Here is a 13084-nt window from a genome sequence, read left to right as displayed (position 1 = left end):
GATCTAGACTTGGTTTTCTAGTCTCTGGGTCCTGAGATCTCAATTTTACATTCTTTGTTTACTGTTTTTAATGTTCATTTACTTTACTGCTTCAAGATCCGTTTCAATCCTAATTCCCTTTTTATCTTCTGTTTAATGCAATTCAGCTTTTTCTTGTTTAAATTCTGCAAATCCATTCCCCAATTCCCTTTACAATTCTAGCCGTTTACATTTCTTACACTTTAAGATTCCGCTATTTACATTTCTTGCATTCTAAGTTTCTGCTATTTAATTTCTTGTTCTTTAAGATTCAGCACTTTAATTCCCTGTTCTCTTTACTTTCATGCAATTTAATTTCTGCACATCACAAAACACTCAACCAAATCTTGATTCGCTTGACTAAATTAACCACTAAGCTAAAATTGCTCAATCCTTCAATCCCTGTGGGATCGACCTCACTCCCGTGAGTTTTTATTACTTGATGCGACCCGGTGCACTTGCCGGTTAGAATTGTGTGTTTTGGGAGAAATTTATTTTTCACCAAAATACTCATAAAGTTTTTGGCGCCGTTGCCGGGGATTGATTAGATTGACAATGATTAAGCGAGGTGGTGATCTAGATCAAGCACTTTTTCTTTTTTTTCTCTAATTTTGACTAACCCACTAACTATTTGAATTTTTGCTTAAGCTAACTAAAACTTCATTCTAGCAGTAGATTGAAGTGTCACTGGTTTGTGTGTTCCTATGTTCTGCTTGTATGTCAGGTACAAGAAGAGCCATACCCAATTTTCATGAACAAGACGAAAGAACTCTCAGGAGGTTAAGAAGAGCTGAAAGAGGGAAAAATATTGTTGGAGAAGAGGAATCAGATGAAGAATTCCAAGAGATGGAGGAACATTTAACCAATCCACCAGGTGGAGAAGACAACAACAATGGCAACCCACCCCAAAGGAGAGTTTTGGCTTCCTATACCTTTGCAAATCCTAGACATTGTGGGAGCAGCATCTTGGCTCCAAATGTCAATGCTAACAATTTTGAACTCAAGCCACAACTCATCACTTTGGTTCAGAACAATTGCTCTTTTGGTGGAGGACCACTTGAGGACCCACACCAACATTTATCCACTTTCTTGAGGATATGCAACACTGTCAAAACTAATGGAGTGCCCCCTGACAGTTACAAGCTGATGCTATTCCCATTTTCTCTCAGGGACAAGGCCACTCAATGGTTGGAATCCTTTCCAAGGGACAGCATCAACAACTGGGATGATTTGGTAACCAAGTTTCTTGCCAAGTTTTATCCACCTCAGAGGATTATAAGGTTAAAGGCTGAGGTACAAACATTTACACAAATGGAGGCCGAACCCATCTATGAGGCATGGGAGAGGTACAAGGCTCTGATCAGGAAATGTCCCCCTGCCATGTTTAATGAGTGGGAGAAGCTTCAAAACTTCTATGAAGGCTTAACACTGAAATCCCAGGAAGCTTTGGATCATTCAGCTGGAGGTTCCTTGCAACTCATGAAAACTACAGAGGAGGCTCAAGAACTCATTGATATGGTGTCCAACAACCAATATTTCTTTGCTCATCAAAGAGGCCGCCAACCATCACAAAGGAGAGGAGTAATGGAGCTAGAAGGAGTGGATTCAATCCTAGCTCAAAACAAGATGATGCAGCAGCAAATACAGCAACAATTTGAGCAAATGGCTAAGAGGATTGATAGTCTCCAAGTTGCAGCAGTCAACACTAGCCAACCATCAACCACATGGGGACAGAGTGAAGAAACTCAAGAAGAACAACAACAAGAGCAAGTACAGTATATGCACAACCAAGGACCAAATGAAGTGTATGGTGATACATACAATCCATCCTGGAAGAACCACCCAAACCTCAGATGGGGAGATAACCATACCCAAAACCAACAACCATGGCAGAGGAACTCAAACCAACACAACCCAAGAAGCAACCAAAACCACAACCAGCAGCAGACTAACCAAAACCCCTACAGAAAACCTCAAAACAACTACCCCAACCTCAACCAATACCAATCTAATAACCAACCCACCAACCAAAATGCCTACCATCCACCACCCACAGCTCATAACCCACCTCAAGTATCACCTGAAGCCCAAAGAATCACTTACTTGGAGGCCATGATAGACAAAATGTTGAAACACCAGGAAATGGTAACCAAGAATCAGGAAGCCTCCCTGAAGAGCCTAGAGAGACAGATGGGGCAACTCTCCAAGCAAGTATCTGTTGAGAGACCTTCAAACTCACTGCCCAGTGACACAATTCCAAATCCCAAGGAGGAATGCAAGGCAATACAATTAAGGAGTGGGAGAACATTGATAAGCAACAATGACACTACAAGGAAGCAAGCAGAGAACATCAAAGAACCAACGGAGGATGAGAAGCAAACAAAGGCAGATGAGGCTAAGGAGCAAGTTGTGATGCCAAACAAAAGCACTGAGAAACTTAAAGAGAAGGACAACCAGCCACATAGCTCAAAGGAAGTAGCTCAGGGACAGCAACAAATAAGAAAAAGCATCACACCTCCATTGCCATATCCCCAGAGGTTCAACAAAGAGGTTAAAGACCAGCATTTTCACAAATTCCTTGAGATTTTTAAGAAGCTGGAAATCAACATTCCCTTGGCTGAAGCACTTGAGCAAATGCCTCTATATTCCAAATTTCTGAAAGATCTTATCAACAAGAAAAGAAGCTGGGATGAGAAAGAAACCATAATGATTACTGAAGAATGCAGAGCCTTAATTCAAAAGGGGCCTCCTCCCAAGCTTGAGGACCCAGGGAGCTTCCTGTTGCCTTGCACCATTGGGGAATTAACCATCACTAAAGCAATGTGCGATCTCGGAGCAAGTATTAACTTAATACCATCCTCCTTAGTGAAAAAGCTGCATATAGAGGAGGTCAAACCAGTACAAATGTCTCTGGAGCTGGTAGACAAGTCAATGGTATACCCCAGGGGTGTAATTGAAAATCTTTTGGTCAAGATGGACAGTTTTATATACCCTGCTGATTTTGTGGTTCTAGAATCAAACGATGATGATGGTGACTCTGTTATACTGGGAAGGCCATTCTTGGCCACTGCTAGAGCTATCATAGATGTAGAGGAAGGGGAATTAACTCTCAGGATGCATGACCAGAGTGTCACTCTGAAGGTATTACCAGAGGCACAATTTAGCAAGGAAAAGAAAGACTATATGAAAAATGACCAGGAAAGTTACAGCAACATCCCAATGCTAAGGATTGTGCAGAGTGATGAAAAAGCCCAAGAGGATATTAGAGTATTGGCCACTGAGAAGAGAGGTCCCCAAGGAAAACCTACGGCCAGAAAAGAGAGAACAACAAAAGGAAAGATGAAACGCAGAAACAAAGCAAAAAGGGGTTGGAAGAACAGAAAGATTCCAAGAGAGGGGCTTTCCAAAGGTGACAAAGTGCAACTGACAAAGTTTCACTAGTCTTTTTCTTTTGTTTTCATTAGAATTATGCACTTTCTTGAGCTACAAGTAAGCTAATTGAGTAGATTTTCATGTTTCCCTTGATTGAATCAACCATGTATGAATTCATGCCATTTCATGAGGTTTTATGCTATATTTGTTGCATATTATGAAAGAATGAATATCTCATGATTTTGAGCATAGCTTTGATGTGTTTGGTTGATTAATGATAGGTGAAGAAAGCTTGGAGAAAGGTTGAAGCAAGAAGGAATGGCTAGGAGTGAAGAGAGGACAATGGAATAAGTGAAATTGAACCAGGAAGCAAAAAGCTGGACCTAAAGTTAGCATCAAACTTTTGCACAAACTTTTGGTTGAAAAGTTAGCCCCAACGTTAGCCCCCTAACTTGGAGGCTAACGTTGGAACTTGAAAATTCTCCCCTGGGCTCCAAAAGTTTGCGCCAACGTTAGCCCCCTAACTTTGAGGCTAACGTTGGCACATGAATTTCTCCCCTGGGCACCAAACGTTTGCGCCAACGTTAGCCCCCTAACTTTGGCTCAAACTTTTGGTCCAACTTTTGCAAAACTCAAACCCGGTTCAATTGGTTCACTTTGGTTCTTCTTCAAACTTCAAGAGCAATCAACCAAGGCCTCTTTCAACCCAATTCCACCAAGAGCAAAGGCCCAACTCAAGGCTTGAAGATCATTTGAAGAAAGTGTATAAATAGGATAGAATTCAAGTTCTTCGGGGAGCTTTCTTTTTGGAATTTTCATAATAGTTTTCGGAGAGCTTTTGATATTGAGTGAACTTTAATTTCTTTGTCTTGGGGAAGGAGAATTCACTTCTCTTCCTCTTAGTTTTATTGTTTTCAATTTCAATTACACTTGTCTTGGATCTTGGGTTGGAGATTTGAAGAAATTCTGTTTCAATCTCATCCTTGGATCTCTCTGTTTATTTACTGCTTAATTGAATTTCCGTTTCTGTTACTTGCTTCTCATCTAATTTCCTTGCGATTTACAATTTCCTTGCAATTGTTCTTGTTGGATCTAGGAAGGCATTGAGATCTAGACTTGATTTTCTAGTCTCTGGGTCCTGAGATCTCAATTTTACATTCTTTGTTTACTGTTTTTAATGTTCATTTACTTTACTGCTTCAAGATCCGTTTCAATCCCAATTCCCTTTTTATCTTCTGTTTAATGCAATTCAGCTTTTCCTTGTTTAAATTCTGCAAATCCATTCCCCAATTCCCTTTACAATTCCAGCCGTTTACATTTCTTGCACTTTAAGATTCTGCTATTTACATTTCTTGCATTCTAAGTTTCTGCTATTTAATTTCTTGTTCTTTAAGATTCAGCACTTTAATTCCCTGTTCTCTTTACTTTCATGCAATTTAATTTCTGCACATCACAAAACACTCAACCAAATCTTGATTCGCTTGACTAAATTAACCACTAAGCTAAAATTGCTCAATCCTTCAATCCCTGTGGGATCGACCTCACTCCCGTGAGTTTTTATTACTTGATGCGACCCGGTGCACTTACCGATTAGAATTGTGTTTTGGGAGAAATTTATGTTTCACCAAAATACTCATCACACCCCCCTACATTTTTCCCCTTTCAGGATATGGCGCAGAAGTCACGAAGAGTTTATTTAGTTGTTGAAATGCTCTCTGTATTGCTTTAGATTATTATTCTTTGTACCCTCGCCGTTATCTTGATATAATATGTAAGAGGGATAGGAATTGTATTGGTTAATGCTTGTAATAATGTTTATATATATGTATGTATATATATGGATGTACTCTTTATGAGTTTCTGAAAGTTGTATGGTATCTATGGATGTATGTTGTCGAACGAAAGTATTTTGGGAGCGGTATTGCGATTTAAAGTTTTAAACAGGCTCATATTTTAGTATTAAATAATATAAAAGTCGTTGTAATGTCCGAACTATCAGAGTCGCGCAGCCGGAAGTGTGAGCTTTGGTAGTTAGGGTGTTACAAAAACTCATTAGTGTATGACCCCATAGGTTCAATTTGATTATTTAATTATTTATATTGTTATATTAATGGTGCTAGCAAAGAATATAATAACATTCTAGTTGAATTAATATAATTATCATATTTGATCAAATCAAAATAATAATTAAATAATTATTTACCAAGGATTAGAACACTCATTAGTGTATGACCCCATAGGTTCAATACTAAGGGGGTAGTAGATTAGTCATACTAAATTTACTAATCAAGGTTGGCGTCTAGCAACACTCCTTGAGGACCCGATAGTATGAAGTAATAATATTTTTACTAAGAACCCAAGAAGAACAAAAAATATAACTCCTTCCATCTTTTTAGCTCTTGACTAACTTTTAGAGTACGGTTTGATTGTCAAACTCTAACTTGTTACAATTATTATAATGAATTATAAATGACCTAAAAAACTCATTTCTTAATTCATTCAAACCCCTTGACCAAGGCATTGTTTGTTTCATTGAGCTCAAACTCATTACCATAGTTGATGGATTCCATATTAACTAATCATTAATTCTACAAGTATTTAAATTATACCCAATATCCATTTAACTAGCACCATAGGGTATTAGGTGTCCAGAATCAAAGTATAATAAATACATTGTCAATTACTATGATAGTCGCGGGTCAAAGGAAAATTTTAATATTATGTTCATCGTAAAAATATCCTATTGACAAATATATGGTAACTTTAACCATTAAGAATTCTCAAAGTGAGTCAGTTCAAAGGTCATATCTCTATATAGACTATTATATATATAATATAATAAATGAGATCTATTAATTTTCATCCAATGAAAATTATTATTATATATATTAATGTATGTCTCATTATTACGATTCCTATCGTAATTGTTTGTTTCTAATTTTAATTAACGACACTATCATGAATTATAAAAGTTTATTCTTATAAAAAAAAATAATAACAATAATTCATAATAATATTTTGTTGGACATACACATTTATCTCCAAAAGTATCATTCCTTACAAGTTTCTTCATGTCATTTTATGACACATTAGTAATATTGCAAAAATACATCGACATACAGACAGAAAATTGATATATCTTGAGATACATTTATAAGGCTCATCTCTTCCATGTTCCCAAGATAAACAAATACATCAAAAAAGGTGCATGACCTGAACAAGTGACTACAATGTATTGCATATATGCACAATGATTGACTAATTTAATTCGTTCATGACATACAAAAAATCGTAAGAACAAACAATTTGATCTCCTTAGTTTGCATGTCCAAAAGTAAAATACAAGCAATTATTTTCATATTGATTTTCTTATGGACTTTGGATATTTTGATTCATATGGCACTCTTTTGCTCAAAACATCTGCAGAAGAAGACACATTGTCTTTCTCTTTAAGTGTAAGAATTTCCTAATTAATAAACAAAACAAGAGTTAGCTATTTAAGGCAAATTGAATTGGCATATAGATCTTGTTATTATTTTTCTGAAAAGCCTATAAAGGACATAACGAAATGCAACATCATCTACCTCAAGCATATGAATAATTTGACCCATCTTTAGTCGCTTAACGACATCCAAACTAATACAGCAAAGACAAATGAGTAACATTCGCTTCAGGGATCTTTGAGAGGGATGAAGCTCGATTAAAGGACTAACTGTAACACCCTAATTAGCCCCAGCTTTACCTCACGTCGTAAAGCAAAGGTTAATCAGAGATTACGACAGTTCTAAGCTCATATATATATATATATATATATATATATATATATAGAGAGAGAGAGAGAGAGAGAGAGAGAAAATAGTATAATGTAAAAGCCCGATGAAGGATATTGCTCAAAAACAGGGTTTCAAAAGCGCAAAACGTACTAACGAAGCTACTAACTTAAAGCATAAGATATAGATAAGATATATCAAAATATAATAGTAGAATATCATAGGAATCTAGCCACGGCTCGCAGAGTTTAAGCCAGCTAGCAATATACAGATATACAAAACCAGACAGTAAAAACATCTTATACAAGTTTTGTTCTCTCAAATACAAGCCTCTAGGCAAAACAAGATACGAAAGTGAGAGACATATACAAAATAAATAAAAAAGACTCAAAAAGAAGTATCTGGATCCTCCGCTTCTGTCACCAACTAGACAACTCACCGAGGTGGGTTGCGACTTGCATCTGAAAAACACAACAGAAATATGGTATGAAAACTGAAGGTTCTCAGTATGGTGACAGTGCCCAGTGATGTAGGATATAAGATCCCGGGATGCCAAAGGCAATCCTAGCCTTCATATCCATCACAAGATTCAATCTTAAAGCATACTAAAATCATAAAGCATATATATATAACTCTTATCATAAATGAACAGGGTATTCTATCTTAAGGGATTTCTATTCTAATCATACACCGCTGTCCCACAGCCTTCACCCACCGATCCTCCATGCAATCCCATCGCCACCGCCTTCCGAACCTCCTCAATCCCAGTAGAAAACACAGATAATATACAATGCAAGTAAAACACAAGTATTGGCATATAAGGCAATTAATTCAAATAGCAATTAGGCAAACCATTACAAGTAGTTAAGGTATACAAACAGATAGAAAATGCACATGATGAATGCCTGCCCTATTGGCTATGATATCACATTGTCGGTTCAACTGCCAACTCGACACATCTCCATGGAGATGTCGCCCTTCGGAATCATCATATGGAACTCCCTCAAGATATAGTGCTCGGATCACTGTCTAGGGTTTTGCGCCTGCACGCTCTATTGATCCGAAGGGATGCGAGCGGGATAATCTTGCCACCGATCTTGCATCTAAGCGCAAGCGGGATGAACCATCGCCTTTACGCCGCCGCCGCTACCTCGACAGGAGGGATCCAACCACATGTCCCTGCCGGACGTATAGCGTCTCATAATCTCAATATAAAAATAGTAGTACAGTGGTTTTTAGAAAACATTTTCAATACATCAGTTATTCCTCATCACTCCTTCGAGTCCTCGACTCATCTCAACCATTGTCAATTCACATGTCCATTTTGAACTCAACAGTTCCTCAATTCTCATCTCATACATCAACCATTCTTCACATACCATCAAGCCATCCCCCGAACACCTGAAACCTAGGCCTCCATCTTCTAAGTTTTTCAAATAATATAATTTAAAGCCATTAAATTCTTTCCCATATTTTAAATATTCAAAACTATGCCCAAGATTCCTAAAATGGTGTTAGAGAAGCTTGCAACCTTGTTGGAAAGGTAGAATAGTTGAAAACAAAGAAAAATTTGAGAAACAGGGCGTGTGCGGCCGCAAAATGGTATGCGCGCGCACGCTCTGGAAAGTTTTAAAACGTGTGCGTATGCACAGGTGTCAAAATTTACAAAGTCTGTTCACTCACACATGGTGTGCTAGCGCCCCCAACAGACGACCCTCCCCGACGTGTGCGTGCGCACAGGGCTGTGCGTACGCACAGGTCGCAATTCTTCATTGATGTGTACGCGCACAAGCTGTGCTAACGCTGCCAGCAGAACGCATTTTCCTGCCTGTGCATGCGCACAGGTTGGTGCGTCCGCACAAATCGATATTTTCGCAGGGTTGTGCATCCGCACAGGGCTGTGCGTGCGCACATATCAGAAATCCTGAAATTCTACAACTTTACAAAATTTCAGATTTTCAACACCATCTTTGAATGATCATAACTTCCTCAACAAAATTCCAAATCTTTCAAACTTTATATCGTTTCGAAGAGTTTTCAATAAACTTTAATTCTAAGCCAATTTCAATCAATTTTGAAAATCGAAAAAGTTATGATCAGACAAAGTTCACCAAAACCCAATTTTACCAAACTTCACAATTTCCATGAATGCTTGTAAAACACGACCCAAAACCATACTAAACCATTCCAAACTCCATTTCTCATCAAAATCTACACTTTGTGCCACATTACACCTATCTTCCCACATTTTCCTTCACATTTCATCCTCCTCCTTCTCAACATCAATATATCATATATAACACATTCGAATCAATCTTCTTTCACATTTTTCCAACCACTTTACCAATTCATCAATTCCAACATCACACATATTATCACAATTCACTTTTCAAATTCACATAATCAATCATCATCACCATATCATCACCAATTCATAATAAATCATCATACATCAATATTCACAACTCATCAACCATTATAATTCATACCCATCCTATAGGTTACTAGCCTAAGTATCCATGAATATTATATACTACATAGAGAAAACTGAAACCATACCTTGGCCGATTCCCAATACATCCAAAACCCAAAATTGAGCACAAGCAAGCTCTCAACCCTAAACCAAGCTTTCAATATAGCTCCAACAAGCACCAACAAGCTCTAATAGCTCCCAAACTCACAATAATCAAGCTATATACATATAAATCACCACAAATCAACCTAGGGTTCATCATAAACATAAAATCACAAGGGTTTAATATCCCTTACCTTGTCCAACAGATTTGATAGCACAAATCCAATGCTAAGCAAGGATTAGAGCAAACCTAAACATCCAAAATCACAAAAACTCACTTAATCCAAAACCCTAGAAACCCGAAATTTAGAGGAGAAGAACTGAGAAGATTTCGAACTTTTCTTACCAGTTTCTTACATAGGTTTTGTAGAGCTCTTCACAAGGAACGTGTAGCCGCTGACGGCACGTAAATCGAAGCTCCGTAGCTCAAGATATCATCAAGAGAAGAGAGGTGTGAATAGTATTCTCTTCTTCCTCTCATTCCCTCTCTCAAACTTGAAGTGTGTGTGTGTTTATGAGGTTAGGGTTTATTAATGAACCCTTATATATGTTGGGCTTGGGCCCAACTTGGGTCCGGTTCAATCCGTTAGCGTTTTAAGCCCGTTTGGCCCAACTTCAGGCCAAATCTTTAAAATTAATGCCCAATTTTTTACTTCTGATATTTTTCTAAGATTTCTTACTGTTTTCACTTTTTCTCGTGCGACACCAGGCAGACTTGTACCGGTTCAACCGGTTCAACTACCGGTTCACAATTTTTCACAGTTTTTTGCAGAAAATACATTTTCTGACTCCGAAAGACCTACTGAGTCCAAAAATCACCTTTAAATCCTCAAATTCTCGCTCCAACTTTTCAGAATCTAATTTGGGCAATATAATCACTTAATTAACCGGTTGATTAATTGTAGTTCTTACATTCTCCTCACCAAATAAGAAATTTTGCCCTCAAAATTTGAATTACTTGAGAATAGCTCAGGATAATTCTTTCACATCTCAGACTCCAATTCCCACGTATGCTCCTCAACTCCTTCTCTCTTCCAAGCGACCTTAACCAATGAAACTTTCTTTCCTCGTAGCTTCTTCACACTAGTGTCATCGATCCTCACTGGTGTCACTTGAAATGTCAAATTCTCTCTCAACTCGACCGATCCAGGCTCCAACACATGAGCCGCATCCGACATATACTTTCGAAGTTGTGACACGTGGAATACGTCATGCAGGTTAGACAGATGAGGTGGCAAAGCAACTTGATACGCCACTGGGCCGAATCGCCTTAGAATCTCAAACGGTTCTATATACCTCGGATTCAATTTCTTGGTCTTAATTGCTCTTCGAATCCTAGTAGTCGGTGTAACCCTTAGGAATACATGTTCTCCCACTACAAATTCTACCGGTTTCCACCTCTGGCCTGCATAACTCTTTTGTCAACTCTGAGCAGTTAGAATCCTTGCACGAATCTTCTTAATGCTCTCGGTAGTCTTGGCTTCACCAGATTCATACCAACAAAGTAGAGACTGGCACTCCCGTCCATACAAAGCCACATACTGAGCCATCCCTATGCTCGCATGAAAGCTGTTGTTGTACGCAAACTCCACCAATGGCATGTATCGATCCAAACTTCCGGGTTGATCCAAAACACACGCTCTCAGCATATCCTCCAATGTTTGAATAGTCCTTTCCGATTGTCCGTCAGTTTGCAGACGATATGCGGTACTGAGACATAGCTTCGTACCAAAAGCTCTTTGGAAAACTCTCCAAAACCTTTAAGTGAATCAGGGATCACGGTCCGATACTATGCTCGACGGCACACCATGCAACCTTACTATCTCCTTTCTATACAACCTTGCTAACTCTTCCATAGAACAGTTCACTTGAATAGGACGAAAATGAGCGGATTAGGTTAAGTGATCCATGATCACCCAAATCGCATCAAATCCCGACCTTGTCCTCGGTAAACCGGTCACAAAATCCATCGTGATTCCTTCCCACTTCCACTGAGGAATTTTGAGTGGCTGTAGCATTCCTGACGGCTTTTGATGTTCTATCTTCACCTTCTCACACATCAGGCATTTTGAGACATATTCCGCCACATCCTTCTTCATACCAGGCCACTAGAACATAGTCTTCAGATCGTGGTACATCTTAGAACTCCCAGGGTGAATAAAAAATCTACTGTTGTGCGCTTCTCTCAATATATCTTGCCGCAAAGTCCTAACATCCGGCACAATGATTCTACCCTTGAATCTCCACAATCCATCTTGATCCCATGACACTCTCCACTGCTTCCCTTGATCGATAGCTGGCAACACCTTAGGTAACACGTCATCGTTTTGATGAGCCTTTAGGAATTCGGATTTAAAGTCACTTAAGATCTGTAACTGATTCAAGCAAGCTCTTCCGGCAACTTCACCAATATCCAACTTAAGATCCATAAACTTACTCACTAACTCCTCCTCCTTGATTTTCATCCAAGCAATTGTCAAGGACTTCTGACTCAATGCATCTACTACCACATTCGCCTTTCCAGGATGATAACTCAGTTTAAAATCGTAATCTTTTAACAACTCCATCCACCTCCTCTGACGCATATTAAGCTCTTTCTAATCAAATATGTATTTAAGACTCTTATGATCAGAAAAGACGCTAAACCTTACTCCGTACAAGTGGTGTCTCCATATCTTTAAGGCAAACACAATCACCGCCAATTCCAAATCATGAGTGGGGTAATTCACCTCATGCGGTCTCAGCTGACGCGATGCATAAGCCATCACATTCTGGTGTTGTATCAAAACGCAACCCAAACCCTTCAAGGAAGCGTCACAGTACACTTTAAACGGTTCATGCGATTCTGGCAAGATCAAAACAGGTGCTGAAGTTAACTTCTGCTTCAAAGTCTGAAAACTCTCTTCACACTCTGATGTCCAAACAAAAGGCGCTTCTTTCCTTGTCAACTTGGTCATTAGTAATGCAATCCGGGAAAATCCTTCGATAAATCTCTGGTAATATCTGGCTAAGCCCAAGAAGCTTCTGACTTCCGTCACCATTGTCGGTCTTTCCGATTCCATCACCGCTTCTACCTTAGAAGGATCCATAGCTATCCCTCCTTTGCTCACCACATGGCCTAAGAACTTCACTTCCTCCTTCCAGGATTCACATTTCGACAACTTAGCGTACAACTTTCGCTCCTTCAGGATTTGTAGCACAATCCTCAAGTGTTCCTCATGCTCCTTTGCCGTCTTAGAGTAGACCAAGATGTCATCTATAAAAACCACCACGAATTTATCCAGAAAGAGACGAAACACTCTGTTCATGTAGTCCATGAAAAACAGTAGGTGCATTCGTTAACCCAAAG

At 38.8% G+C, this 13084-nt stretch overlaps 1 protein-coding gene across 1 annotated transcript; it reads right to left on the bottom strand.

The window, feature by feature from the left end:
* Positions 1 to 10718: 10718 nt before the first annotated feature.
* Positions 10719 to 12320, bottom strand: LOC148565528 (uncharacterized). The gene is made up of 2 exons (XM_088487179.1): positions 11906 to 12320; positions 10719 to 11140 (listed from the first exon to the last, which is right to left on the bottom strand). Exons 1-2 carry the CDS (start codon positions 12318 to 12320, stop codon positions 10719 to 10721), a joined length of 837 nt encoding a protein of 278 aa, XP_088343305.1.
* Between the last annotated feature and the right edge of the window lie 764 nt (positions 12321 to 13084).

The sequence above is a fragment of the Arachis ipaensis genome, chromosome B5, assembly GCF_059453495.1.
Source record: "Arachis ipaensis isolate K30076 ecotype BB chromosome B5, ASM5945349v1, whole genome shotgun sequence".
Taxonomy (NCBI): Eukaryota; Viridiplantae; Streptophyta; class Magnoliopsida; order Fabales; family Fabaceae; genus Arachis; species Arachis ipaensis.
The sequence above is the reverse complement of the archived record's forward strand: the minus strand, read 5'-3'. Positions and strand labels throughout refer to the sequence as shown.